The sequence below is a fragment of the Entelurus aequoreus genome, linkage group LG14, assembly GCF_033978785.1.
Source record: "Entelurus aequoreus isolate RoL-2023_Sb linkage group LG14, RoL_Eaeq_v1.1, whole genome shotgun sequence".
NCBI lineage: Eukaryota > Metazoa > Chordata > Actinopteri > Syngnathiformes > Syngnathidae > Entelurus > Entelurus aequoreus.
Window position 1 is genome coordinate 58,068,710 of NC_084744.1, and position 26,806 is coordinate 58,095,515.

Here is a 26,806-nt window from a genome sequence, read left to right on the forward strand (position 1 = left end):
AACCCTCCCGATTTTCCCGGGAGACTCCCGAATTTCAGTGCCCCTCCCAAAAATCTCCCGGGGCAACCATTCTCCCGAATTTCTCCTGATTTCCACCCAGACAACAATATTGGGGGTGTGCCTTAAAGGCACTGCATTTGCGTGCCGGCCCAATCACATAATATCTACGGCTTTTCACACACGCATAAGTGAATGCAAGGCATACTTGGTCAACAGCCATACAGGTCACACTGAGGGTTGCCGTATAAACAACTTTAACACTGTTACAAATATGCGCCACACTGTGAACCCACACCAAACAAGAATGACAAACACATTTCGTAACACAACATAAACACAACAGAACAAATACCCAGAACCCCTTGCAGCACTAACTCTCCCGGGACGCTACAATATACAACTCCGCCCACCTCAACCTCCTCATGCTCTCTCAGGGAGAGCATGTCCCAAATTCCAAGCTGCTGTTTTGAGGCATGTTAAACAAAAATAACGCACTTTGTGACTTCAATAATAAATATGGCAGTGCCATGTTGGCACTTTTTTCCATAACTTGAGTTGATTTATTTTGGAAAACCTTGTCACATTGTTTAATGCATCCAGCGGGGCATCACAACAAAATTAGGCATAATAATGTGTTAATTCCACGACTGTATATATCGGTATCGGTAATTAAGAGTTGGACAATATCGGAATATCGGCAAAAAAGCCATTATCGGACATCTCTAGTTTTCAGCCCTGTTGCCCAGCCCAAGTGTCTTGTTTTTTGGGGGGCTGAGCATTGTTTGTGTATATAATAAACACCAACTGACCTCCATCCACCTCTTCATCACTGTCTCCGCTGTCATCGCTGCTGCCTGATCGGTCAGAAGATGACGACCCCGAATCGGAATCGGAATCCGTATCCGAGGCTCCCTCTTCTCCTTTGCTTCCTTCCTTGACCTTGTTCTTCTTGAAGTTCCACGTCTGCCCTCTGGCCTTGGCGTCATGGTGGCTCAAAGGCGTACTCTGTAGATTAGCACCAATTGCACCCCCGAGCAACCGAATCTCCTCCTCCTTCCCGTCCTCCTTCCCAGCGGACACCTCCCCGTCGGACTTGGGTTGGCCCAGGTGCATGATGGGCTGCGGCTGAGGCTGCGGCTGGGCTTGCTGGTTCTGGATGAACTCGTCTCGGGCGGCGACGAACGTGAACTGAGGGTCTGAGAAGATGGAGAGCTCCGTGCGGCTGATGCCGTGAATGGCCGCGCCCAGCATCAGCTGACGGTCGTGGTAGGGTATGCTCCACCAGGCGGGCAACTCGGTGCCGGGCGGCGCCAGCAGCAGGCGCTCCTCCAGGGAGGGGTGGGGCAGGACTCGGTCGCGGAGGCGACGGAGGAGGCTAATGCGGTAAAGTGTCCGGGAAGCACGTTCCTCCGTGATGGGGGCCACTGTCTGAGGAAGCGATGGTGTGTCTAGGAAAAGTCAGAGTCAAGGATTAGGGCTTTGAGTCACTAGAGAAAAGTGCTATATAAAAATAATTTACTTCACTTACGAGCATATCTCAAATTCAATTAAACTCTTGTGCACCCCTAGGGCCCAAAACAGGTATTACATGCGTTTGATATGATTGTTTAGTTTGAAGGTTATGTCACCAGGGAGTTATTATTATTATTGTTATGTGAGCAGTTCTTGTTTAAATCCTTAGAGTACCGTATTTTTCGGACTGTAAGGCGCACTTAAAATCCTTTCATTTTCTCAAAACTCGACAGTGCGCCTGATGTACGGAATATTTTGGGTTGTGCTTACCGACCTCGAAGCTATTCAATTTGGTACAAGGCGAAATGATAAGTGTGACCAGTAGATGGCAGTCACACAAGAGATCCGTGTAGACTGCAATATGATGGCAGTCACACATGAAAGATACATGTAGACTGCAATATGATGGCAGTCACACATGAGAGATACGTGTAGACTGCAATGTGATGGCAGTCACACAAGAGATACGTGTAGACTGCAATATGATGGCAGTCACACATGAGAGATACGTGTAGACTGCAATATGATGGCAGTCACACATAAGAAATACGTGTAGACTGCAATATGATGGCAGTCACACATAAGAGATACGTGTAGACTGCAATATGATGGCAGTCACACATGAGAGATACGTGTAGACTGCAATATGATGGCAGTCACACACGAGAGATACGTGTAGACTGCGATATGATGGTAGTCACACATAAGAAATACGTGCAGACTGCGATATGATGGCAGCCACACATGAGAGATACGTGTAGACTGCGATATGATGACAGCCACACATAACAGATACATGTAGACTGCAATATGATGGCAGTCACACATGAGAGATACGTGTAGACTGCAATATGATGGCAGCCACACATGAGAGATACGTGTAGACTGCAATATGATGGCAGTCACACATGAGAGATACGTGTAGACTGCAATATGATGGCAGTCACACATAAGAGATACGTGCAGACTGTAGTATGATGGCAGTCACACATAAGAGATACGTGTAGACTGCAGTATGATGGCAGTCACACAAGAGATACATGTAGACTGCAATATGATGGCAGTCGCACATAAGAGATACGTGTAGACTGCAATATGATGGCAGTCACACATGAGAGATACGTGTAGACTGCAATATGATGGCAGTCCCACATGAGAGATACGTGTAGACTGCAATATGATGGCAGTCACACATGAGAGATACGTGTAGACTGCAATATGATGGCAGTCACACATAAGGGATACGTGTAGACTGCAGTATGATGGCAGTCACACATAAGGGATACGTGTAGACTGCAGTATGATGGCAGTCACACATAAGAGATACGTGTAGACTGCGATATGATGGCAGTCACACATAAGAAATACGTGCAGACTGCGATATGATGGCAGCCACACATGAGAGATACGTGTAGACTGCGATATGACAGCCACACATAACAGATACATGTAGACTGCAATATGATGGCAGCCACACATGAGAGATACGTGTAGACTGCAATATGATGACAGCCACACATGAGAGATACGTGTAGACTGCAATATGATGGCAGTCACACATGAGAGATACGTGTAGACTGCAATATGATGGCAGTCACACATAAGAGATACGTGCAGACTGTAGTATGATGGCAGTCACACATAAGAGATACGTGTAGACTGCAGTATGATGGCAGTCACACAAGAGATACATGTAGACTGCAATATGATGGCAGTCACACATAAGAGATACGTGTAGACTGCAATATGATGGCAGTCACACATGAGAGATACGTGTAGACTGCAATATGATGGCAGTCACACATGAGAGATACGTGTAGACTGCAATATGATGGCAGTCACACATAAGGGATACGTGTAGACTGCATTATGATGGCAGTCACACATAAGGGATACGTGTAGACTGCAGTATGATGGCAGTCACACAAGAGATACATGTAGACTGCAATATGATGGCAGTCACACATAAGAGATACGTGTAGACTGCAATATGATGGCAGTCACACATGAGAGATACGTGTAGACTGCAATATGATGGCAGTCACACATGAGAGATACGTGTAGACTGCAGTATGATGGCAGTCACACATAAGAGATACGTGTAGACTGCAATATGATGGGTTAAATATTGAGCTACGTTATTATGCTGCAGAACATAATCCATACATAAAAAAGGTGTCAACACTACTTACCCTCATCACGGCCAGGGCGCAAGTGGCACACTCTCCGGCACATGTTTAAGAAAGAGCGGAAGTACCGGCTAAGGCTCTCGTCAGTTTTTTTATCCAAACGGGCGAAGGTGCGAAATCTCGTCCAGTCATAATCCGCTTCTTCGCCCTCGGGAAGACCTGGTTCCTTTTTGATCTTTTCCACGCCAAAAGTTGACACGACGCGGTAGAAATCACATTCTTCCCTGCGTGTCCACCTGCAGACAGAGAACTCCCATTCATGTTTGACTCGCGTAAATATGGTGAACACCTATAGTCGTGGTCAAAAGTTTATGTACACTTGTAAAGAACAAAATGTCATGGCTGTCTTGACTTTCCAATACTTTCTACAACTCTTATTTTGTTGTGATGTAGTGATTGGAGCACATACTCGTTGGTCACAAAAAACATTAATGAAGTTTGCTTCTTTTATGAATTTATTATGGGTCTACTGAACATGTGACTTGGTCAAAAGTATACATACAGCAATGTTAATATTTGCTTACATGTCCCTTGGCAATTTTCACTGCAATAAGGCGCTTTTGGTAGCCATCCACAAGCTTCTGCTTGAATTTTTGACCACTCCTCTTGACAAAATTGGTGCAGTTCAGCTAAATTTGTTGGTTTTCTGACATGGACTTGTTTCTTCAGCATTGTCCACACGTTTAAGTCAGGACTTAAGGAAGGCCATTCTAAAACCTTCATTCTAGCCTGATTTAGCCATTCCTTTACCACTTTTGACGTGTGTTTGGGGTCATTGTCCTGTTGGAACACCCAACTGCGCACAAGACCCAACCTCCGGGCTGATGATTTTAGCTTGTCCTGAAGAATTTGGAGGTAATCCTCCTTTTTCATTGTCCCATTTACTCTCTGTAAAGCACCAGTTCCATTGGCAGCAACACAGGCCCAGAGCATAATACTACCACCACCATGCTTGCTACTCAGTGGCCTAGTGGTTAGAGTGTCCGCCCTGAGATCGGTAGGTTGTGAGTTCAAACCCCGGCCGAGTCATACCAAAGACTATAAAAATGGGACCCATTACCTCCCTGCTTGGCACTCAGCATCAAGGGTTGGAATTGGGGGTTAAATCACCAAAAATGATTCCCGGGCGCGGCACTGCTGCTGCCCACTGCTCCCCTCACCTCCCAGGGGGTGAACAAGGGGATGGGTCAAATGCAGAGGACAAATTTCACCACACCTAGTGTGTGTGTGACAATCATTGGTACTTTAACTTAACTTGACGGTAGGTGTGGTGTTCCTGGGATTAAAGGCCTCACCTTTTCTATTCCAAACATATTGCTGGGTATTGTGGCCAAACAGCTCCGTTTTTGTTTCATCTGACCACAGAACTTTGCTCCAGAACAGGCCTGGGCAAATATTTTGACTCGGGTGGCCAAATTTAGAGAAAAAAACGTGTCTGGGGGCCGGTATATCTATTTTTAGGAACACTAATACAAAACCTCACAATAATGTCTGATTGAGTGCTAAAAACGTGATAACAGACCACCTTAGAAAAACAAAATGGAATTTTACATTTTTTTTACTGAATTAGACACCCAGAATTTACATGAAAATAAAGAATGTGTGATTTACAATATTAATAACTATGAATGATAAAACACTGAATATTGACAACAGATGAACGTCACACCCCCTCTCCATTGACATATTTTACAATCAAGCAAAACACAACAAAAATGCAACAAACAGCGAAATATGAACACGAAGGGTAAAAACAACTCCACCTACAATCTGATATATGTGATACATCACTAAGCTTTAGAACTTTGTTGTAAAAATCTCCTTCCGCATCTGTCCCCGACACCCACATTTTAGACTGGCCTCTCTGGAAACGCTCCTCACCCACACTGCTTGGTGCCTCGTCTGAGCTGCTGTGACGTAGATGACCATAGTAACTAATTAGATTACCATAGTAACTAGTACATCATGCAAAAGCGCAGATTCCGACCATTGAAATACTTTGTATAGTTCAAGACTTACGGTCATTAGAAAACATGACTGCACATCATAATGGCAGCTACACTTTCCATCTTAAAGATCTAAAAAAAATTATTTGAGAATGTCCGGGCGGGTCAGATTGAAAAGCTTAACGGGCCGCATGTGGCCCCCGGGCCTTAATTTGCCCAGGTCTGCTCCAGAAGGTCTTATCTTTGTCCATGTGATGTCAGATGAAACAAGGGACATGTAAGCAAATATTAACATTGCTGTATGTATACTTTTGACCAAGTCACATTTTCAGTAGACCCATAATAAATTCATAAAAGAAGCAAAGTTCATGAATGTTTTTTTGTGACCAACAAGTATGTGCTCCAATCACTCTATCAGAAAAAAATAAGATTTGTGGAAATTATAAGAAACTCAAGACAGCCATGACATGATGTTCTTTACAAGTGTATGTACACTTTTGATCGCGACTGTACATTTCTACACAAAAGCGATACAAGTATACCTTTGTTGTCGCTCTTGCCGTGCGATCTCCTTCAGCTTGCTGGCTTGCTCACACCTCCTGCGCCTGCGGTCGCCCTTGGCCTCAGCTTCGATCTTCAGCTGCTCCTGCCTGTAGCTGCGCTGGTAAGCTGTGATCAAGCGCCGCAGGCGCGCTGTAAGCGACGAACTGGAGGGCCAATCGCAGCCACTCTGGGTCTGGTTAGAGAAGCTTTCCACGATGGCTGGGACGGACTTGTCTTCCACGGTGATTTCCTCCTCTATCTTCACACTGTCATGCTGGGGGGCGGCGGTCAATGACAACGTGTAAGGCTTTTTTTTGCTACAACTTGCACAAACTTATGCTGGGAAGTATACCTCCTCGTATGAATCTTTTGGTGGTCTTGACGCAGGCTTGAACTCGGGGTCCTCAGAGTATTTGTCATAATCCCCTCTGTAACAAGAAACACGTAATAAGCAGGCGACAAGACCAAAACATGCGTGTGTTACCCAGACTGAAGTAACGGACACACTGTGTGCGTGTACATAAAGTACAGTGGTGTTAAACTCAAGGCCGGGGGCCAGATAGGGTCCGCCACATCATTTTGAATGGCCCGAGAGACCTGGAAATAATATGCAGTGCTACACGCTATAATAAATGTATATTTTCTGCTGGATCTACTCTATTTTATGCTGACATTGTTTTTGCTGCAGCTGTTACATATACTGTAATATTGTACATGGTAATTGTGATTTGTTATATTTTGTATAAAAACATAATATCAATATATATTATATACTGTACATATAATATGTAAATATTGCATATGTTATATTGCTACTATGGTACACTTTTAGTCTACTTTATACCTGCATTATCCTTTCCATCCTTTGTAACTGACCTACTGTGTGGAACAATTTCCCTTGTGGTTCAATAAACTTCGTCTAAGTCTAAGCGTCAATAAAGTACTTTATCTTTCTTTCTTTTTCTATTTTGACAGAAAAAAACATGTATTGCATGCAGTCCTGTATCTTTTAAACTATCTAATAATGCAACAAATATTATAGTATATAATGTACAGTGTTTCCCACACATTCATTTATTTGTGGCGGCCCGCCACGAAAGAATTACGTCCGCCACAAATGAAAAAAATTAAATTTTTTGTTTTTTTGTCCTGTCCGGCTTCTCAGGCAAATCATATAGTTGATGTAGATGCCCATATAGGCTGTTCAGATTTACTTTACAAAAGAGAAGTGTAGGATACTTCTCTTGTTGCCTTATTTGTATTTGACCACTACTGTTTTCTGTTTATTTGGACACCTCTGCCTCTGTTTCACTTTATGTTGCTGGTAAATAATATGGTTGTAGTAGTAGGCTAAAGTTAAATTATTTAGTATGCACTAATTAAAGGGGCAGAGCTTTAAGAGACATTTTAGCTTTTATATTTTATAAGATATATTTTTTGTAAGAACCACAATTAATAAATATATTTCAGTGAATAACTTATTGCTCAAATCTGTATATAAATATGTACATAAAGTGTTGTAATTATAAGAAAATGGATGGATTGATGGATGGATGGATGGATGGATGGATGGATGGATGGATGGATGGATGGATGGATGGATGGACGTTTAAAACAAAACTGTTATTATTAATTAGTAAGTATACATTTTTTGAGCCTTTTTAGAGAAAATCATATCATTGTAGTAAATTATGCAAATTAATCGAGGATGTCATGGTGACCACGCCCATAGCCACGCCCCCACCGCCACAGGTATCTTGGCAGTTTATGGGAAACACTGCTGTATACCTTCGAAACATTTTTGGGGACAAATACTACATAAATATCTGCTTGACCTGTGATTTCAAAACAAGTTACCGTATTTTCCGCACTATAAGGCGCACCTAAAAACCTCCAATTTTCTCAAAAGCTGACAGTGCGCCTTATAATCCGGTGCGCCTTATATATGGACCAATATTGAGCCGCAACTACGGGATGCATAACGTAACCCCAGCCTCTACTGTAGCGTCTATTCTATGCGCCTTATATGATAAATGATAAATGGGTTATACTTGTATAGCGCTTTTCTACCTTCAAGGTACTCAAAGCGCTTTGACAGTATTTCCACATTCACCCATTCACACACACATTCACACACTGATGGCGGGAGCTGCCATGCAAGGCGCTAACCAGCAGCCATCAGAGGCAAAGGGTGAAGTGTCTTGCCCAAGGACACAACGGTCGTGACTAGGAAGGTAGAAGGTGGGAATTGAACCCCAGTAACCAGCAACACTCCGATTGCTGGCACAGCCACTCTACCAACTTCGCCACGCCGTCCCTATATATATATGAACAAAGTTTTAAAATAGGCCATTCATTGAAGGTGCGCCTTATAATCCGGTGCGCCTTATAGTGCGGAAAATACGGTATCCATCAAATTGTACACTGCTAGGCACTCAGCATCAAGGGTTGGAATTGGGGGTTAAATCACCAAAAATTAATCCCGGGCGCGGCCACCGCTGCTGCTCACTGCTCCCCTCACCTCCCAGGGGGTGTTCAAGGGTGATGGGTCAAATGCAGAGAATAATTTCGCCACAACTAGTGTGTGTGTGACAATCATTGGTACTTTAACTTTAAACATTACAATATATAAAAACAAAAACCAACAAAAAAACAGCTCAATCTTCAGAATGCTACCGTAAAATTTTCCATTTACAGAAATACACTGTGAAAACACCAAACCATATTTTTTATGCAAAAAAACTAACAAAAAACTGGCAGCTCGATCACCAGAATTTTACAATAAAATACCGTACATTTTATGGTAAAATCTGCCATTTTTTTGACTGCAAAATCCACAGTTTTTTTTTTCTTACAGTGTATGCAAAATATACATTTACTAATCAAATGTATAGGCAATCGTGTGACAATATCACGTGGCAAATCCTTATACCACTGTTGGCGTTAACACACTTTTTGTGTCTTTTCACGCATTAAAATCAGAAAGGACGCGCATTTTCGTAAGTCCACGCGTCCCTGGGACGCAGATTATTATAATTTTTTTTCAAACGACCCTGCCTTCTCCGCGTTTTTATTAGTCGTCTTCAAAGTAAAGTATTTTGATTCGCCGAAAAGTTTATCAATTACAAATACTGCCTCAGTTTGGACTAGGACAACTTTCTAAAGAAAAACTTCATGGTAAACACTAAGGTGAGTCAACCTTTTTAACTTCATCCTGTGCCATGTCTCCAGTAAATGACTTGTTTTAGTCTTTGCGAGTCCATGGAAACGTCACTTTTATCTCCCGCTGGATCGACATCGTTCGAGGATGGAGACGAGCTAGCTGTTAGCTTCAAGCTAACCAGCACCCCGACCAGACTCCTCCACCCCAAAAACATACTTTGCAGGTCAACAAACGGGGAAAATATGTAACTTTTGAAGTGTTAGTGTGCGAGGAGTGTTCAAAAGGAGCCTCTTGGAGAAGTGGCTGACAAGTTAGCGAGTGACGTCATCACCGTCATTGTTTACTGAAGCAGAGGTGCTGACTGTGCGTTATGATAAACACGCATGCGTCGCCAGGCTCTGCTTTTTATCCATAGACTTATCAGATTAAATTTTTTATTGTCTATATTTAAAACGCATCAAAAAAACTACCGGTGTAGTGAGTTTACATAATTCACCCAAGGAACTTTAGTTATGAGAGAGTTCAGGTCGGACGGTTCTTCACAGGACACATTTTGTATGAAAATTAGGGATGTCCGATAATGGCTTTTTGCCGATATCCGATATTCCGATATTGTCCAACTCTTTAATTACCGATACCGATATCAACCGATATATGCAGTCGTGGAATTAACACATTATTATGCCTAATTTGGACAACCATGTATGGTGAAGATAAGGTACTTTTTAAAAAAATAAAATAAAATAAGATAACTAAATTAAAAACATTTTCTTGAATAAAAAAGAAAGTAAAACAATATAAAAACAGTTACATAGAAACTATTAATTAATGAAAATGAGTAAAATTAACTGTTAAAGGTTAGTACTATTAGTGGACCAGCAGCACGCACAATCATGTGTGCTTACGGACTGTATACCTTGCAGATTGTATTGATATATATTGATATATAATGTAGGAACCAGAATATTGATAACAGAAAGAAATGGGGGGAGGGAGGTTTTTTGGGTTGGTGCACTAATTGTAAGTGTATCTTGTGTTTTTTATGTTGATTTAATAAAAAAATAAAAATAATAAAAAAAACGATACAGATAATACAAAAACCGATACCGATAATTTCCGATATTACATTTTAACGCATTTATCGGCCGATAATATCGGCAGGCCGATATTATCGGACATCCCTAATGAAAATACACCTGAATAGACCCGCTCATCGGCAGTGCGCCTTATAATCCGGTGCGCCCTATGGTCCGGAAAATATGGTGAATTAATTTCAATGGGCGTGGCTGTTTGGCAATACAAGCTTTTCCAGGTACGGGTTGAGTCACAGCACCAATTAAACTCATATCCCGAGTAGGGTTGGGTATCGAGTATCGATTGGAACCGGGACTAACTTTCCGATTCTCCCGGAATCGTTTAAAAGTTTAAATTTCGATTCCTAGTTTCGATACCCAGTCCGCCGACCGGAAAAAAAGAATAAGTCCGCCGACCGGAAGAAGAAGCCGCTAAACACCAACGCTGGAAGTGTTAGCATTGCCGAGCCTATGTAGCCGAGCGAGTCAGTCAAGCATGGATAGCGGGCGTCGGCGGTCGAAGTGTGGCTTTATTTTACTAAAAAAAATGAAATATCGGCGAAATGTAACACGTGCGACAGGACTGTTTCGTGCTTAGGAGGGTGCACGTCGAACATGATGAAGCACCTCCGAGTACAAATAAATGCGTGTCCCGTCTTCGACGCGCTGCGCAGACCGTCCTCCTGTGCCTCTTCCTCTGGCTTCGACACCCAGCCTGGCACCTCGGTGACTGCACCGCAGTCCGAATCCGGTAAGTAAAACAATATACCGTATTTCCTTGAATTGCCGCTGGGAATATAGTATTCGCCTGCCTAGAATTACAGCCGGGTCAAACTCGTTTCGCAAAATAATTAGCGCATGCTTGGCACTTCCGCCGGGTCAAATATGAGTCATTAAATGACTCCCGCCTCCTGGTGGTAGAGGGCGCTAGTGATCCCCTCTTGCGACTACCAGTACTGCAGAAGACCGGTGCTGCAGACGAAGACAACAAGCAGCAAGCGTGAGCAGCGATCGTTTGCTTGAACTTTTACCATGGAGGATTACATATCTAAAATAAAACAGTTTTCTAAACTGGACTTTCAATCGAAGCAGGAGGTAATAATTAAAGGAATATCTCCAGAGACTTTTAAAACTGAAGAAAGATAAGGAAGACTGCCTTTGATCAGAAGCAGCTGCACATGGACATCATTTAATAAGTAAAGGTAAGACCATTATAACGTTTTTTTTAAATTAAATGTGCTTTTCATGATAAGGTAAGCGCCGGAGTGAGAAGAGGTTTTAAAATAATTAGCGCATGCTTGCCCATCCCGCATGGTTTTGGTAAGCGCAGGAGTGAGAAGAGGTTTTAAATTAATTAGCGTCCCTGCGGCTATTCAAGGAAATACGGTATATGCAATAAATGTGTTTTGCGCCAACGTCGAGGCAGCTAACAAATTAGCCCGCGTATTTTTTCATAGACAATTTACAACCTGCTAGCCAGGCTCCACGATGTGCTCAGCGTACTCCGTTCACCGTAGCGGCAATGGGGAAGATGTCGGTGCCACAGACGGAAGAGTGCCTCAGAAAGGTCACTGCACACATAGTCAAAAGACTGCATCCCTTTTCAGAGGTGGAATCTCCAACATTTAGGTTAGTTAAGCAATAACGTTAGAGCTAAGCTAATTGATACTGGGCTAAACAGTAACAGCAACATTACATGTTTGCAGGGATATGGTGAAAACTCTCAACCCAAAATACATGCCACCTTCCAGGGACTACCTGTCAAACACATTGGCATGGTACAAGAAGAATCTGAATCGAGAATCGTCAGGAATCGGAATCGAAACAAAGAATCGGAATCGTTCGAATTCAAACGATATCCAACCCTAATCCCGAGGTACCACTGTATATCAATTGCAGCAAAATGTCACAACAAAAACTGTAAGCATGACTCACTCGTCTCCCAGCTCGCCATCCCCTACATGTTGCTCCGCATCGATGGCCTTGTCGTCGGGCCGGCCAACCTTCTCCAGGAAACACAGGCGTCCGTCGGCGCGCATGGTGGTGTACATCTCGTAACCTGGTAACACATTTGACGGTAAAAACGTGTTGAAACACACAAACTGGCAGTAGGGAACTTGGAAACCGACTAATGGAAAAGCGTTGCAGTTCTTAAGGTGTTTTTACCGTGTTTGAAAACACCCGCCAGCAGAGAGCGGTCAGCCTCAGCATCCCACCATCCTGCAGGGACCTCTTGCTGCTCCATCTCCGGTATCCAGATGTCCACATCTCTGAAAAACAAATACATTTACTTATAAAAGACGGTAGGGGTGCACGATTAATTGACGTGGAGGTTTTAATAACAGCATTCGATCATAATTGTTGAGCCTCACATTTGGTCGTCTCCCGCTGACAACAGGGAGAAAGACATCCCACTCTGTGCATCGCTCTCAGCACCGGAGTGCGTGTATTTAACGTTAGGAATTAACTGAACGCAGTAAGCCCTCTTTACAGTCATTCACAATCTTTGTTTTGGTGGGCGCAGAGTCAACTTTACACACAGGAAGCACAGACAGCCTCCCTACTTGCGACACGCCAGTAAGAAGAGCCGCAAGGTAACAAATACTACCTACCGTATTTTTCGGACTATAAGTCGCAGTTTTTTTTCATAGTTTGGCCGGGGGTGCGACTTATACTCAGGAGCGACTTATGTGTGAAATGATTAACACACTAGCGTAAAATATCAAATAATATTATTTAGCTCATTCACGTAAGAGACTAGACGTATAAGATTTCATGGGATTTAGCGATTAGGAGTGACAGATTGTTTGGTAAACGTATAGCATGTTCTATATGTTATAGTTATTTGAATGACTCTTACCATAATATGTTATGTTAACATACCAGGCACGTTCTCAGTTGGTTATTTATGCCTCATATAACGTACACTTATTCAGCCTGTTGTTCACTATTCTTTATTTATTTTAAATTGCCTTTCAAATGTCTATTCTTGGTGTTGGCTTTTATCAAATCAATTTCCCCAAAAAATTTGATTTAAACTCCAGTGCGACTTACATTTTTTCCTTCTTTATTATGCATTTTCGGCCGGTGCGACTTATACTCCGGTGCGACTTATACTCGGAAAAATACGGTATATATCTCGAAAATACTGAAATTCCACATCAGTGAATTTGCAAACAGCTAACATTATACACAAAACAATCTACACTCTGCTACCCAATATTATACAACAATTATTCCCAACAAAAGAGAAATATAATCTTATAGAGAACAATTGAGTTTAAAAAATTTGTACGCACGTACAACACTTGAAACCTTCAGTATATCTGTATGTGGAAATAAACGATGGAATGGATTAAGCGACACGGTTAATGAATGAAGTGTACATTTGTAGTTATTTACCCATATTTCTGCACAATAACTCAGATATGGTAACACTAGCAAGCAATAGAGAATAATAATAATAATTACAACTATAGATGTCCGATAATATCAGCATGCCGATATTATCAGGCGATAAAATGCTTTAAAATGTAATATCGGAAATTATCGGTATCGTTTTTTTTTGTTTTTTTTTAATTAAATCAACATAAAAAACACAAGATACACTTACAATTAGTGCACCAACCCAAAAAACCTCCCTCCCCCATTTACACTCATTCACACAAAAGGGTTGTTTCTTTCTGTTATTAATATTCTGGTTCCTACATTATATATCAATTTATATCAATTAGGGCTGCAACTAACGATTAATTTGATAATCGATTAATCTGTTGATTAGTACTTCGATTAATCGATTAATAATCGGATAAAAGAGACAAACTACATTTCTATCCTTTCCAGTATTTTATTGAAAAAAAACAGCATACTGGCACCATACTTATTTTGATTATTGTCTCTCAGCTGTTTGTACATGTTGCAGTTTATAAATAAAGTTTTATTTATAAAAAAAAAATTTAAAAAAATTTTTTTTTTTTTTTTTTTTTTTTTTAAAAGCCTCTGCGCATGCGCATAGCATAGATCCAACGAATCGATGACTAAATTAATCGGCAACTATTTTTATAATCGATTTTAATCGATTAGTTGTTGCAGCCCTAATATCAATACAGTCCAGTGTTTCCCATAAACTGCCAAGATACCTGTGGTGGTGGGGGCGTGGCCATGGGCGTGACTATGGGCGTGGTCACCATGACATCATCGAGTAATTTGCATAATTTACTACAATGATTTGATTTTCTCTAAAAAGGCTCAAAAAATGTATACTTACTAATTAATAATAACAGTTTTGTTTTAAACGTCCATCCATTTTACAATATAATTACAACACTTTATGTACATATTTATATGCAGATTTGAACAATAAGTTATTCACTGAAATATATTTATTAATTGTGGTTCTTACAAAAAATATATCTTATAAAATATAAAAGCTAAAATGTCTCAAAGCTCTGCCCCTTTAATTAGTGCATACTAAATAATTTAACTTTAGCTTACTACTACAACCATATTATTTACCAGCAACATAAAGTGAAACAGAGGCAGAGGTGTCCTGCCACAGTCAGTAACAAATAAACAGAAAACAGTAGTGGTGGTAGATAGACACAGAGCTTCATCAAACATCTGATCCACTGAACAAAGAGCTCCAAAAATCTTGAACTTTAGACTGCCATCAGTTTTACTCCCTACACTTAACCATGTGTTTCCTACTGCCTGCAGACTTTGCACCCTTTGTTATAGACACATGTTGTGTTTGTAATATAAATACATTTATTAAAGTCAAATACAAATAAGGCAACAAGAGAAGTATCCTACACTTCTCTTTTGTAAAGTAAATCTGAACAGCCGATATGGGCATCTACATCAACTATATGATTTGCCTGAGAAGCTGGAGAGGACAAAAAAATATATAAAAAAATAAAATAAAATTATTTGTGGCGGACGTAATTCTTTCGTGGCGGGCCGCCACAAATAAATGAATGTGTGGGAAACCCTGCAGTCTGCAAGGAATACAGTCCGTAAGCACACATGATTGTGCGTGCTGCTGGTCCACTAATAGTACTAACCTTTAACAGTTAATTTTACTCATTTTCATTATTTACTCATTTCTATGTACCGGTAACTGTTTTTATATTGTTTTACTTTCTTTTTTATTCAAGAAAATGTTTTTAATTTATTTATCTTATTTTATTATTTTTTTTAAAAAGGACCTTATCTTCACCATACCTGGTTGTCAAAATTAGGCATAATAATGTGTTAATTCCACGACTGTATATATCGGAATCGGTTGATATCGGTAATTAAGAGTTGGACAATATCGTAATATCGGTATAAAAGCCATTATCGGACATCCCTAATTCCAACCCTTGATGCTGAGTGCCAAGCAGGGAGGTAATGGGTCCCATTTTTATAGTCTTTGGTATGCCAGGGTTTGAACTCACAACCTACCGATCTCAGGGCAGACAGTCTAACCACTAGTTGGTTAGAGTAGGTTATGAACAATGTATCAGCGTAGGACCTACAACAGCATACCTGATGTCTGCCCCTTTCAGGACCGAGTCAGCATGGTCACCGATCACCTCCTGCTTGAGGTAGTAGAGCATACGCACCCTCAGCAACACCCTAAGAGAGGAGAGACTTTTAGTACCGACAACACGCACTTGACAAAAGTCAATTATCCTAACTTGTTGCACTGGTGCTTGAGGTGCTTGCGGTAACTGTCGTCCAGCAGCAAGGTATCAGGGTTATACTTGCGGATCCATTCCACTTTCTGCACGTCAAATGTGCTCTGGGCTTTTACCCTCTTGCCCTTCCTGCCTCGGGGCACAGGGATGGAGAGGCCTACGCAGAAAACACAAGTTCTAAGCACTTGCAACGACAGCAAGAAGTTCATGGTTGGTGCATCCTCCTACCAGAGTGGTTGAGTAGTGTTTGGGGCTCACGCCCGTTCTCCGGGGGTGTGATGAGTTCCCAGATGAAACTCTTGATGTTCTCGTCGCCACGGTAGTGCAGGAGACAAAACACCAGGATGACGCGGCAGATGGTCTCCACGTCGCGCTCACTCAGGCGGCGCTTACATCTGGCGTGGGACAGAATGTCCCTCCAGCGCCCCCAACTGGAAAAGATTGACAAGACAAAAGGGTGTGACTGACGGGTCCCCGTGATCATTTACTCAAACTGTGGATTTTTGTCAATTTGCACATTTTTGGATTGAAATAAAACACAAGTTAATGTGTATTTGTAGCTTTTTACTGGAATTATGAAGCATGCATTATTCCAGCAGGACAGCCTTATTCCAAAATGGAATACATTCATTTTTGTGCTGAAAATTCTGCACACAAGACCTATAATGACTATATGAAAAGGTTTTGCTCATTTGTTACAAATAAAAAACAATGAAATCCCAAGTATTCACAGCCTTTGTTGATGCACCTTTGGAAGCAATTACAGCCACAAGTCTTTTTCAGAAGTCACTGTATCATCTTTCCCTCTATCCTGACTGGTCTCCCAGCGGTGCTGAATATTTTTATGTATTTATTTATTCCCCCACGCCCGCCCCCTACTACTTCTAAATCACTAATCCTCGCCTCCATGGCGACAAATAAAGTAAGTTTCTTACAAGTATCATTATCACTGCAGGACGAGGAATAGCTAAATATGCTTCACTACGCACCGTAGCTCACCGGCGTCAAAATGTAAACAAACGCCATGGGTGGATCTACACCTGACATCCACTGTAATGATACCAAGTACAGCAGCGTATCTAGTAGATACTACTATGACTACGTCGATATTTTTTAGCATCCCAAAATAATAATAATTTGGTTTTATTTTTATTCATATTATATTTATAAACTCAGGAAATACATCCCTAGACATATGAGGACTTTGAATATGACCAATGTATTATCCTGTAACTACTTGGTATCGGATCGATACAGAAATTTGTGGTATCATGAAAAACTAATGTAAAGTATCAAAGAAGAGAAGAATAAGTGATTATTACATTTTAACAGAAGTGTAGATAGAACATGTTAAAAGAGAAAGTAAGCAGATATTAACAGTAAATGAACAAGTAGATTAATAATACATTTTCTACCACTTGTCCTTAATAATTTTAACAAAATAATATAATGGAAAATGACACAATATGTTACTGCATACGTCCGCAGACTAATTAGGAGACTTTGTTTGTTTACTTACTACTAAAAGACAAGTTGTCTAGTATGTTCACTATTTTATTTAAGGACAAAATGGCAATAATAAACATATGTTTAATGTACCCTAAGATTTTTTGTTAAAAAAAAGCCAATAATGCAATTTTTTGTGGTGCCCTTTATTTAGAAAAGTACCGAAAAGTATCAAAATAATTTTGGTATCGGTACCAAAATATTGGTATTGGGACAACACTAGTACATGTACTTTTTGTTTTTAATTTTTGACAAATTTGCAAAAATCTAAAAATAAACAGACAAACCCTAAAACACTTCACATAGTATTGTGTGTAGAATTTTGAGGACAACAATTAATTTATTCTATTTCGGAAATGTGAATACTTCCCAGATGCACTGTAGGTGTGAGCTAACAATGGAAATTAAAAAGAGACCGAACTAATCCAATAATTGAATGTCAACATCAAGCTCGCAGGAGGGTTTTGAGGAGGTGGGGATGAAAAGCCTCATCCATCTCTACATACCCATAGACGAGCAGATGTTTTTCCACGCGGAAACAGTCTGTGCGTCCGTAACCCACTCCGCTGTGACGATCCGAGCGTCGGGAAGAACGAGAGTGTCTGGAATTGGCAGGTGGGTACTCTTCATCACTGTCCATATCGGATAGCTCGCCACCCTCTCCTCGCAAACTGGAATACTGACGCGTCTGCTTGCGTACTCTGGGAGTGTCGATCACTAGCGTGTTCTAAGGGGAGACATAAGGTCAACATTAATCTAAGCACATTAGTTAAAAAGGTAAGCTACATAAAACTACAACAAAGCCAATGTGGACAATAAAAGTTCATCACTGTACTTTTCGGTTGAGGATGTCCATGTCTATGTCGGCTTTCTTGGCCCACTTCTCCCAGAATTCCGGGTCATCGAGGGCAATGTCGTTACGGTTCTCGGAGGCCACAAAGCTGGCCTTTGAGAAGGTGGAGCCCTTGCCCTCGCTCTCGATGGTGATGGTGGTGGCTCTTCGCTGGAGGATCTGGTCGATGTCTTCCTCACAGAAGCGACTGCCCTCATCGTTCTCGTCCATGATGGCGGCGTAAGCTCCCTTCCTCAGCAAGTCCTCAATCTCCTTCTTGGAAAACTGCTGGATCTGTTGAAGTGACGCAATAATAATTTAGCTATAAACGGATCCAAAATACAGTGCGAGCTGGATTTACGAGCCCCTCTATTTGCAAAATTTTCGATTTACAAACTTTGTGTGCGAACCATGTCTCCGTATACAGGGTTCGTACACCTTTTCCATGGCCAAATTCGAGCACTTTTCAAGGACTTTCAAGACACATTTTCCAGTCTTTCCAGTACCCTTCAAAAGGCGAAAACCAGTGTGAATCAATCCATAGCCTTGTTGTTTGAGGTCACTGTAGGAAAAATACGGAAAATCTGCTAAAATAAATATGACCAATGTATGATCCTGGAACTACTTGGTATCGGATTGATACCCTAATTTGTGGCATCACCCAAAACTAATGTAAAGTATCCAAACAACAGAAGAATAAGTGATTATTACATTTTAACATAAGTGTAGATAGAACATGATAAAAGAGAAAGTAAGCATATATTAAAGGCCTACTGAAATGAATTTTTTTTTATTTAAACAGGGATAGCAGATCCATTCTATGTGTCATACTTGATCATTTCGCGATATTGCCATATTTTTGCTGAAAGGATTTAGTAGAGAACATCGACGATAAAGTTTTGGTCGCTGATAAAAAAAAGCCTTGCCTGTACCGGAAGTAGCGTGACGTCGCAGGTTGAAAGGCTCCTCACATTTCCCCATTGTTTACACCAGCAGCGAGAGCGATTCGGACCGAGAAAGGACGATTAACCCATTAATTTGAGCCGGGATGAAAGATTTGTGGATGACGAACGTGAGAGTGAAGGACTAGAGTGCAGTGCAGGACGTATCTTTTTTCGCTCTGACCGTAACTTAGGTACAAGGGCTCATTGGATTCCACACTCTCCTTTTTCTATTGTGGATCACAGATTTGTATTTTAAACCACCTCGGATACTATATCCTCTTGAAAACGAGAGTCGAGAACGCGAAATGGACATTCACAGTGACTTTTGTCTCCACGACAATACATCGGCAAAGCACTTTAGCTACGGAGCTAACGTGATAGCATCGGGCTTAACTGCAGATAGAAACAAAAGAAATAAACCCCTGACTGGAAGGATAGACAGAAAATCAACAATACTATTAAACCATGGACATGTAAATACACGGTTAATGCTTTCCAGCCTGGCGAAGCTTAACAATGCTGTTGCTAACAACGCCATTGAAGCTAACTTAGCAATGGGACCTCACAGAGCTATACTAAAAACATTACACCAGCCAGCCCTCATCTGCTCATCAACACCCGTGCTCACCTGTGTTCCAGCGATCGACGGAGCGACGAAGGACTTCACCCGATCATAGATGCGGTCGGCGGCTAGCGTCGGATAGCGCGTCTGCTATCCAAGTCAAAGCCCTCCTGGTTGTGTTGCTGCAGCCAGCCGCTAATACACCGATCCCACCTACAGCTTTCTTCTTTGCAGTCTTCATTGTTCATTAAACAAATTGCAAAAGATTCACCAACACAGATGTCCAGAATACTGTGGAATTTTGCGATGAAAACCGAGCTTTTTGTATTGGATACAATGTGTCCGAATACTTCCGTTTCAACGATTGACGTCACGCGCATACGTCATCATACATAGACGTTTTCAACCAAAAGTTTTGCGGGAAATTTAAAATTGCACTTTATAAGTTAACCCGGCCGTATTGGCATGTGTTGCAATGTTAAGATTTCATCATTGATATATAAACTATCAGACTGCGTGGTCGGTAATAGTGGCTTTCAGTAGGCCTTTAACAGTAAATGAACAAGTAGATTAATAATACATTTTCTACCACTTGTCGTTAAATATTTTTGACAAAATAATTGGTAGATAAATGACACAATATGTTACTGCATATGTCAGCAGACTAATTAGGAGCCTTTGTTTGTTTACTTACTACTAAAAGACAAGTTGTCTTGTATGTTCACTATTTTATTTAAGGACAAACTTGCAATAATAAACATATGTTTAATGTACCCTAAGATTTTTTCTTAAACAGTACAAAATAATAGGTAGATAAAGGACACAATATGTTACTGCACATGTCAGCAGACTAATTGGGAGCCTTTGTTTGCTTACTTACTAATAAAATAGAAGTTGCCTAGAATGTTCGCTATCTTATTTAAGGCCCAAATTTGTATTTGATGGCAACAAGAAACATATGTTTAATGTACCCTAAGATTTTTTGTTAAAAATAAAACCGATAATGCCATTTTCTGTGGTCCCCTTTATTTAAAAAAAAAGTATCGAAATACATTTTGGTATCGGCACCAAAATATTGGTATCGGGACAACCCTAGTCAAAGGTGTCCTGGGCATGACGTTACAGTGCATCCGGCAGTGGAGGCTCCTCTATGGGGTCTTGGGGCACTAGGAGGTTAACCCCTTTACTACTGTTACCCCAGGTGGCCCTTGGCAAAGGCCTAGTACCTGACTGTCCCCTAGCCAGGGATACGGTGAAGACCTCAACGGCGGAGCAGGCGGAAGACGGTAGATTTAAGAACGACCACAACGGGGGAGCAGGCGGAAGACGGTAGATTTAAGAAAGACCACAACGGCTGCGATGGCGGAAGAAGGCTGCAGCAGAAAAGGGTCCCCAGTCGTCTTGGGACTCCATGCCACTGGACCCTGACCCGATTCTGTCAAGGATTGTGTGGTGACTGTCTACGCACCAGTCTCCCCACGTTAAACTAAGTCACACACAGGCATACTCTATAAAGGGATACACCCCTACCAGGAAGATCGTCCTACTCGTTCGAGTGACCGGCGATGAGTCAAAGCTGCAACCTATTATTCATATTTACACGGTTTCTTTTTGAGAAATTGGTAAGGGTGTAACGGTACACAGAAATTTCGGTTTAGAGGTCACAGTTCGGTTCATTTTCAGTACAGAAAGAAAATAAAAATGTTTTGGTTATTTATTTACCAAATTTGTAAACAATGGCATAACATACATATACACACAGGGTCCATTGCCAGGGTTAATGTGGTCAACATATATAAAATAAAAACTAAATAAGATAAGGCTCAGAATGGTTTCTTAACAAAACCTTTCTACATATAAAGTGCTTTTTTTGATTGATTGATTGAGACTTTTATTAGTAGATTGCACACAGCACAGTACATATTCTGTACAATTGACCACTAAATGGTAACACCCGAATAAGTTTTTCAACTTGTTTAAGTCGGGGTCCACGTTAATCAACATTAAAGGCCTACTGAAAGCCACTACTAGCGACCACGCAGTCTGATAGTTTATACATCAATGATGAAATCTTAACATTGCAACACATGCCAATACGGGCGGGTTAACTTATAAAGTGCAATTTTAAATTTCCCGCTAAACTTCCGGTTGGAAACGTCTATGTATGATGACGTATGCGTGTGACGTCACGACGGCAACGGAAGTATTCGTACCCAATGTGTCACCATACAAACTGCTCTGTTTTCATCGAACAATTCCACAGTATTCTGGACATCTGTGTTGGTGAACCTTTTGCAATTTGTTTGATGGACAATGGAGACTGCAAATAAGAAAGTTGTAGGTGCGATCGGTGTATTAGCGGCAGACTACAGCAACACAATCAGGAGGTTGTGTTGTGTTTGAGTTGGATAGAAGACGCACTACCGTGAGTACAGCTTTGGCTTCCAAACATTTGATCGCTTGCCCGTACGTGCTTGTCACTATGTGCATGTGACGTACGTAACTTTGGGGAAATATATGTTTCTTGCCGACTCTGATGGCGACCGGGGTGTCGTCGAAAGCTACAACGCCCGCCGCCGCTCCGTAGTTAGCTTCAATTGTTAAGCTTCGCAAAGCTGGAAATTATTAACCGTGTATGTACATGTTCATGGTTTAATAGTATTGTTGATCTTCTGTCTATCCTTCCAGTCAGGTTTTTTTTAATTTTGTTTCTATCTGCATTTGAGCCAGATGCTATCACGTTAGCTCTGTAGCTAAAGAGCTTCACCGATGTATTGTCGTGGAGATAAAAGTCACTGTGAATGTCCTTTTTGCGTTCTCGACTCTCATTTTCAAGAGGATATAGCATCCGAGGTGGTTTAAAATACAAATCTGTGATCCACAATAGAAAAAGGAGAAAGTGTGGAATCCAATGAACCCTCGTACCTAAGTTACGGTCAGAGCGAAAAAAGATACACCCAGCACTACACTCTAGTCCTTCACTCTAACGTTCCTCATCCACGAATATTTCATCCTCGCTCAAATTAATGGGGTAATCGTCGCTTTCTCGGTCCGAATCTCTCTTGCTCCATTGTAAACAACGGGGAATTGTGAGGAATCCTTCCTCCTCTGACGTCACGCTACTTCCGGTATAGGCAAGGCTTTTTTTTTATCAGCGACGAAAAGTTGCGAACTTTATCGTCGTCGTTCTATACTAAATCCTTTCAGCAAAAATATGGCAATATCGCGAAATGATCAAGTATGACACATAGAATGGATCTGCTATTCCCGTTTAAATAAAAAAAAAATCATTTCAGTAGGCCTTTAAACTGCCTCAAGTTGTTGCTCAGATTAAATCAAATGACATAACTTTTCTTCCACATATAAAAAGTGCAACATTAAACAGGATGTATGGGCTTATTGTTCTTCCACCATAGAAGTGGGTCAAAATCTAGTTTTTAATGCAATATGGACTTAAATCTGCTGCTATACAAACATTTGTTATTGCTTTAGCCCTGGCTGACTCGCCGAGGAGAGGCTGCTTGAATGCGGTGGTGACGCTTGAAATGGGTTAGCATGTTTGACGTGTTGTCAGAAGCAGCTGCTGAACAATGTCGGCAAACCTCCGTCCTCCATTGTTGTATCGTGCAGCCAAAGTGTTCCCAAACGGGAGATCTTAACGAGGCAGGAGGGTCTTCCAGCTCTGGCTTTTACATGTTGTCCTAGCCCGGTCGTTGCTAGCATGCTGTGTGTTGTGCCTTGGTGTGCATTGTTTACACAACGTTCGGTACGCTACTTAATATGTCCGTGTGGAAACTCGTTCGGTACACCTCCGAACCGAACCGAAACCCCCGTACCGAAACGGTTCAATACAAGTACACGTACCGTTACACCCCTACTTCACTATACACACTTTTGATTTACGAACCCTGTTGAAGAACCAATAAAGTTCGTAAATGGGGTCAGTGAGAAGATTTGTTTTCCTTACTCCGTTAACACTGCTGTCTTTGTTGCCACTCATGCTCTGCAAAACGGCACGGTCGAGGCCCAGCTTCAGACTGGCTTTGTCGAGCATCTCTCTCTCGTACGAGTTCCTGGTAATCAGACGGTAGACCTTGACCGCCTTAGACTGGCCAATACGATGACATCGGGCTTGTGCCTGGAGGAGTAGAAAGATCATTGCATTGTTACCGTGGGGAACGAGTCAAAGCATTCATCTGCAAAGTAAAAAGGTACCTGGAGGTCGTTCTGAGGATTCCAGTCCGAGTCAAATATGACACAGGTGTCAGCAGCAGTGAGGTTGATACCCAAGCCTCCAGCTCGAGTACACAGCAGAAAGACAAAGCGGTCCGAGTCGGGCTTGCTAAAGCGATCGATGGCAGCCTGTCGCAGGTTGCCACGCACTCTGCCGTCAATCCGCTCATAAGTGTATCTAAAAAATAAACGACACATTACATAACTGTGTACATCAGTGTTTTTTAACTTTTTTGGAGCCAAGGCACATTTTTTTTCATTGCAATCCCGAGGCACACCACAAGCGGAAAACAAAAAAAATTAACTCAGCAGTCGATATTGACAGTAAAACGTCGTTCTCGCAATCGTTGGGTATGACTTTAAACCATAACCAAGCATGCATCAAAATAGCTTGTCTCAAAGTAGGTGTACTGTCACATCACACCCTGACTTATTTTGATGTTTTCCTGTGTGTAGTGTTTTAGTTCTTGTCTTGCGCTCCTATTTTGCTGGCTTTTTCTCTTTTTTTTGGTATTTTCCTGTAGCAGTTTCATGTCTTCCTTTGAGCGATGTTTCCCACATCTACTTTGTTTTAGCAATCAAGAATATTTCAGTTGTTTTTAATCCTTCTTTGTGGGGACACTGTTGATTGTCATGTCATGTTCGGATGTACATTGTGGACGCCGTCTTTGCTCCACAGTAAGTCTTTGCCGTCGTCCAGCATTCTGTTTTTGTTTACTTTGTAGCCAGTTCAGTTTTAGTTTCGTTCTGCATAGCCTTCCCTAAGCTTCAATGCCTTTTCTTAGGGGCATTCACCTTTTGTTTATTTTTGGTTTAAGCACACCTGTTTACCTGCACCCTGCCTCCCGCTGTTTCCGACATCTACAAAACAATTAGCTACCGGCTGCCACCTACTGATATGGAAGAGTATTACACGGTTACTCTGCCGAGCTTGCATGCATCAATGTAGCTTGTCTCAAAGTAGGTGTAGAGTCACCACCTGTCACATCACACCCTGACTTATTTTGAGTTTTTGCTGTTTTCCTGTGTGTAGTGTAGGGATGATGTTTGATAAGAAATTATCGAGTTCGAGCCCATTATCGAATTCTCTTATCGAACCGATTCCTTATCGATTCTGTTATCGAATCCAGATAGGTAGTTGTACAGGTAAAAGCCAGTAAATTAGAATATTTTGAAAAACTTGATTTATTTCAGTAATTGCATTCAAAAGGTGTAACTTGTACATTATATTTATTCATTGCACACAGACTGATGCATTCAAATGTTTATTTCATTTAATTTTGATGATTTGAAGTGGCAACAAATGAAAATCCAAAATTCCGTGTGTCACAAAATTAGAATATTACTTAAGGCTAATACAAAAAAGGGATTTTTAGAAATGTTGGCCAACTGAAAAGTATGAAAATGAAAAATATGAGCATGTACAATACTCAATACTTGGTTGGAGCTCCTTTTGCCTCAATTACTGCGTTAATGCGGCGTGGCATGGAGTCGATGAGTTTCTGGCACTGCTCAGGTGTTATGAGAGCCCAGGTTGCTCTGATAGTGGCCTTCAACTCTTCTGCGTTTTTGGGTCTGGCATTCTGCATCTTCCTTTTCACAATTCCCCACAGATTTTCTATGGGGCTAAGGTCAGGGGAGTTGGCGGGCCAATTTAGAACAGAAATACCATGGTCCGTAAACCAGGCACGGGTAGATTTTGCGCTGTGTGCAGGCGCCAAGTCCTGTTGGAACTTGAAATCTCCATCTCCATAGAGCAGGTCAGCAGCAGGAAGCATGAAGTGCTCTAAAACTTGCTGGTAGACGGCTGCGTTGACCCTGGATCTCAGGAAACAGAGTGGATCGACACCAGCAGATGACATGGCACCCCAAACCATCACTGATGGTGGAAACGAAAGCAAATTTTGCATTTCCTTTGGAAATCGAGGTCCCAGAGTCTGGAGGAAGACAGGAGAGGCACAGGATCCACGTTGCCTGAAGTCTAGTGTAAAGTTTCCACCATCAGTGATGGTTTGGGGTGCCATGTCATCTGCTGGTGTCGGTCCACTCTGTTTCCTGAGATCCAGGGTCAACGCAGCCGTCTACCAGCAAGTTTTAGAGCACTTCATGCTTCCTGCTGCTGACCTGCTCTATGGAGATGGAGATTTCAAGTTCCAACAGGACTTGGCGCCTGCACACAGCGCAAAATCTACCCGTGCCTGGTTTACGGACCATGGTATTTCTGTTCTAAATTGGCCCGCCAACTCCCCTGACCTTAGCCCCATAGAAAATCTGTGGGGTATTGTGATAAGGAAGATGCAGAATGCCAGACCCAAAAACGCAGAAGAGTTGAAGGCCACTATCAGAGCAACCTGGGCTCTCATAACACCTGAGCAGTGCCAGAAACTCATCGACTCCATGCCACGCCGCATTAACGCAGTAATTGAGGCAAAAGGAGCTCCAACCAAGTATCGAGTATTGTACATGCTCATATTTTTCATTTTCCTACTTTTCAGTTGGCCAACATTTCTAAAAATCCCTTTTTTGTATTAGCCTTAAGTAATATTCTAATTTTGTGACACACGGAATTTTGGATTTTCATTTGTTGCCACTTCAAATCATCAAAATTAAATGAAATAAACA

At 41.6% G+C, this 26,806-nt stretch overlaps 1 protein-coding gene across 7 annotated transcripts in view; it reads right to left on the reverse strand.

Annotated features, from left to right (window-relative positions):
* The window catches only part of LOC133665115 (chromodomain-helicase-DNA-binding protein 8-like), a 105,035-nt gene that overhangs the window by 15,652 nt on the left and 62,577 nt on the right, over positions 1–26,806 (reverse strand). For all 7 annotated transcript variants that reach the window (XR_009828688.1, XM_062070330.1, XM_062070329.1 and 4 more), the window contains 13 exons: positions 24,167–24,362; positions 23,919–24,089; positions 18,449–18,739; positions 18,120–18,340; positions 16,336–16,538; positions 16,108–16,264; positions 15,956–16,045; positions 12,593–12,696; positions 12,362–12,485; positions 6,543–6,618; positions 6,190–6,464; positions 3,705–3,937; positions 810–1,448 (listed from right to left, as the gene is read on the reverse strand). Coding sequence is in view for 6 of the 7 variants with exons in the window: in XM_062070330.1 (XP_061926314.1) it covers positions 810–1,448; positions 3,705–3,937; positions 6,190–6,464; positions 6,543–6,618; positions 12,362–12,485; positions 12,593–12,696; positions 15,956–16,045; positions 16,108–16,264; positions 16,336–16,538; positions 18,120–18,340; positions 18,449–18,739; positions 23,919–24,089; positions 24,167–24,362 (2,780 nt within the window). In the remaining variant the exon portion in view is untranslated. The remainder of the gene's footprint in view (positions 1–809; positions 1,449–3,704; positions 3,938–6,189; positions 6,465–6,542; positions 6,619–12,361; positions 12,486–12,592; positions 12,697–15,955; positions 16,046–16,107; positions 16,265–16,335; positions 16,539–18,119; positions 18,341–18,448; positions 18,740–23,918; positions 24,090–24,166; positions 24,363–26,806) is intronic.